We start from the raw sequence: 3,613 nt of genomic DNA, 5'->3' as shown, positions 1-3,613 counted from the left end.
TTCCTGGTTGTGTTGCATTGTTTTTCCCTTGCTTATTATTTATCAAGGTTATATACTTGTGCTGTTTTTAGTGTTAGTGCTTTGTGTATGATTTTACGTGTGAGTGTTTGTGTACTGTATAGCAGTTTACAATCACATCCAAAATCACTAACACAAATACATGTGTCAGCGCCCCCGAATGCGACTATATTTGTTTGTGTTATGTATTTTGTTATTTGTGTTAGTTTCCAAGTGCGTCATTTTGCGTGTTTGTGTTTTGTGTACCTATAACCTCTGTTTTCATGGGCTAGTTTCGCTTTCCGACATTCGTCCAAGTGTTAAGGGAACCATGAGAAACCTTAACAGGAAAGGGAGGTATCTGGGGAGAAATTTTGATTAGTTTACATTTTAATATTGTTATTATCACAGATTGATATGACAAGTATAGAGTGCCAGCCTCTTTACTTGTTCATGGGTCTTATTCTATCTATAATTACTTTAGCAAAGTTCACGAACATCCCGGAGAGTAACCTGTTTTGAAGTACCTGCGTAAAATCTTCAAATGGAACATTTAATCTGTTGCACTCTTTTTCGAAAGAGAATCGATCTATGGCCAAACATGGGGCGTCTGTGCGTCGCAAGGACAAGCCGGATTATCTTTCAATTTAAATCTGTGAAGATAAGAGAGTGTGGCTCCATGGCCCGTTAGAATTTGGGTTGACTCGAATGTTGGCGTGTTTGATTTTCTGAAGTTTTTGCACTCTTCTAGTGTCTTTAAAAAGTATTTGGTTCCAGAACCAGTGGTGCTGCTTTGATATCGTTCTTCCCATTCTGTTAAAGTCAGACTTCTTAATTCTCTTTTGGCGTAACTAAGTGTAAATTCAGTGTAAAGCTTTGGGGTTTTTACGTGTAGAGCTGCGCTTTTAGCTAGTTCATCAGCTCTTTCATTTCCCGCAAGGCCATTATGGCCTCGAATCCACATAAATTTGCAATCGATGCCTTTGGACTTTAAGCTCCGAGATGAGTTTTGGATGTAGAAAACCATCGGATTGTCGGGAGCCCCGTCTTCAAGTGCTTGAACAGAGCTTCTAGAATCTGACAACAAGTTGACAGTCTTCCAGTTGCTCGTCTTGCTAGAGACCCAGTCTAAGGCTTTCATAATGGCGAAGAGTTCGGCTTGGAATACCGAGCAGTAGTCAGCCATGGGAAGCTTCTTACTGGGTACTTCTCCGTCATTATTAAACACGGCGAAAGCTGCTCCCACTTTTCCTTCAGTTTTACTTCCATCCGTGTATATATCGATTTCTTCGACGGGGAATTTGACTCTTGCGTACGAGTCTGGGTAACTGGTGATTTCACCTATTTGCTCGCTTGGATGCGGCAGTTCCGTGTACGCTATCCTTCCCTGGTATCTTTGATCATCTGGTCTATTAGTGATGGTGAGATTCTTCTTCGTATTATAGATTTCTCCCAGCTCTTTAACTTTTAAGTCCAGTGGAATCAGTCCAGCTATTGCTTGTATTTATTACCTTTACCTTTATTTTGGAACTTTAGAGTTTCTGGGGGGCGATATTGCGTTGATTTGAGAATTCTTTGCACTGTTGACCACGTGGTTTCTTTCGATTGTGCCGTACAGAAATTTTTCCAGCTCTGGGTTTTGGTTGTCGCAATCAGATTTTTATATTCTTGTCTTATCTCCAGATAGGCTGGTAATGTGACATTTACTCTCCGGCTAGCGGCTGAGTTCACAAGTTTACGTTTAGCAATAGTCACGTCTTTTTTCATTTTAGTCAATTCCGTTGTCCACCATGGACATTTTTTGAGAGGCGCTGTTTTCATAGTGGGTATTGACGATCGACAAGTTTCAGAGATTGCGTCAGTGTAAAGGCTGACTTGTCTGTTTAGGACACTCTGTTCGTTATTGGAGTCGATATCTGTTTGGGATAGACCCTTTTCCTTTAATATCTTTGTTAGGGTTGTGCTGAATTTGTCCCAGTTTGCTTTGTATGTTTTGTACAAAAATGTTGTATCAGCGTTATCTTTAGTGAATAAATGAGTTTTTAATAACAAATCGAATGTTATTCCATTGTGGTCTGACAGTGCTGCTATTTCTCTATTAACCATCCATTTGTCGACTAGGCCGATCATGTTGGAGGTGCAAACCGTAATGTCTATGACGCTTTTTAATAATTCGCTGCCTCTTATGGTTTCAAAAGTAGGCAGATTTCCTGTATTAACAATATGTAGTTGTTTTTGCGATATAAAATCAACGACTTTATCGCCTCTTTTGTCCGTTCTATCGCTCCCCCACCAAATGCTCTTAGAATTTGCATCGGCACCGATTACGATTTTACATTGGCCTTTGTCTTCCGTCACTGCGTTGAATTTACTCAGGCTGGAGTCAATGTCTTCACTCGGTGAAAAGTAAAGAGAGCCGATTATTAGTGGTTGCGACTCCACCGTTGCTTCAATGAAAATATTGGCGTTATTGCTATATTTATCAAGTAAAATGCAGTTTTTAGAAAATTACTGGTTAAATTTTATTATGGCTGCCTTGACCGGGAAATTTAAGCCACTTTTTTGGAAAATCTTTCCTCCATACGAAGATTTGTTAATTTTACCGGTGCTTCCAACATACGGTTCCTGTACTAAAGCGATGTCAAAATGTTGTTCAACCGCCTCTTTGAGAAACGATACGGTGGCAGATTCGCATCTTTGTAGATTAGCCTGAGCAACTTTAATGATACTAAATGGTTTACTGGCCATAGTCAACCATGTTCTTATACCTATTTATTTGCCTCTGGTGCGCCGGGCACTCTAATGACAGAGCATTATGGTTCGTAGGAGTATTTGTTTTATACAATTTGTTGACCAAGATGCAGTTATTGCACTTGGTCGTGCTGCCCTTTTCTGTGCATTGGGCTGCACGGTGTTCTCCACCACACTTCCAACACACTTCTTTATTTTTTTACAGTGAGCCACGGAATGTCCGTAGCTCATGCATTTCTGACACGATAAGGTTAGGTTAGGTTAGGTTAGGTTTTTTTTTTTTTTTTTTTTCTGGTTTTATTGTTTACCGCCTTGCGTGTGATGTACAAGGCTTCGGCACTTTTATTATTTATTTTCATGTTAATTATTTGTTCATTTTTTTCAAATTTTTATTAATTATTATTATTATTATTATTTTTTTTTTTTTCAATTTGGGTTTTCGCTCTTTTCATTAATGAATTTTATTTTTATTACAATTTTCCTCAAAAATTCCACAAAAATTCCTGCAGTTTCTGGATTCGTAATGACTTCATTTAATTTCGATATATTTAGATCTTCTCCCAGCATTGTTTCAAGATCATGTTTATCTTTACTGAAGATCGGACATTCAATTATCAGGTGAGGAACATCTTGGATCGAAACATTATCACATGGGCATGGGCATGTGTCAGAATTTTTTATTTTAAATCTATGCAGGTACTGATTCATTCTCCCGTGTCCAGTCAATATTTGTGTTAGTTTGAAATTTAGTTTAAATAATCCAATGGATTTAAATCTTTCGTATATAGAGTTGAAAAATAATTTTGTTATTTTTCCGTTACTTGAATTGATGTACCTCGCGTTCCACATTTCTAATGATCGCTGC

The 3,613-nt window shown here is 38.3% G+C and overlaps 1 protein-coding gene across 1 annotated transcript; it reads right to left on the bottom strand.

Annotated features, from left to right (window-relative positions):
- Positions 1 to 586: 586 nt before the first annotated feature.
- Positions 587 to 2,745, bottom strand: LOC148281652 (uncharacterized). Its single transcript, XM_088226365.1, has 2 exons — positions 2,601 to 2,745; positions 587 to 1,494 (listed from the first exon to the last, which is right to left on the bottom strand). Exons 1-2 carry the CDS (start codon positions 2,743 to 2,745, stop codon positions 587 to 589), a joined length of 1,053 nt encoding a protein of 350 aa, XP_088082491.1.
- Positions 2,746 to 3,613: the final 868 nt, after the last annotated feature.

This window comes from Micrasema longulum, unplaced genomic scaffold (assembly GCF_059751315.1).
Source record: "Micrasema longulum isolate JH-2025_06_02 unplaced genomic scaffold, ASM5975131v1 h1tg000426l, whole genome shotgun sequence".
NCBI lineage: Eukaryota > Metazoa > Arthropoda > Insecta > Trichoptera > Brachycentridae > Micrasema > Micrasema longulum.
The sequence above is the reverse complement of the archived record's forward strand: the minus strand, read 5'-3'. Positions and strand labels throughout refer to the sequence as shown.

Coding starts and splice junctions, on each gene's coding strand:
- LOC148281652 (XM_088226365.1), bottom strand. CDS start 2,745: ATGGCCAGTAAACCATTTAGTATCATTAAAGTTGCTCAGGCTAATCTA. Junction 1,495..2,600: donor ACCGTATGTTGGAAGCACCG/GTAAAATTAACA, acceptor AATAAATACAAG/CAATAGCTGGACTGATTCCA.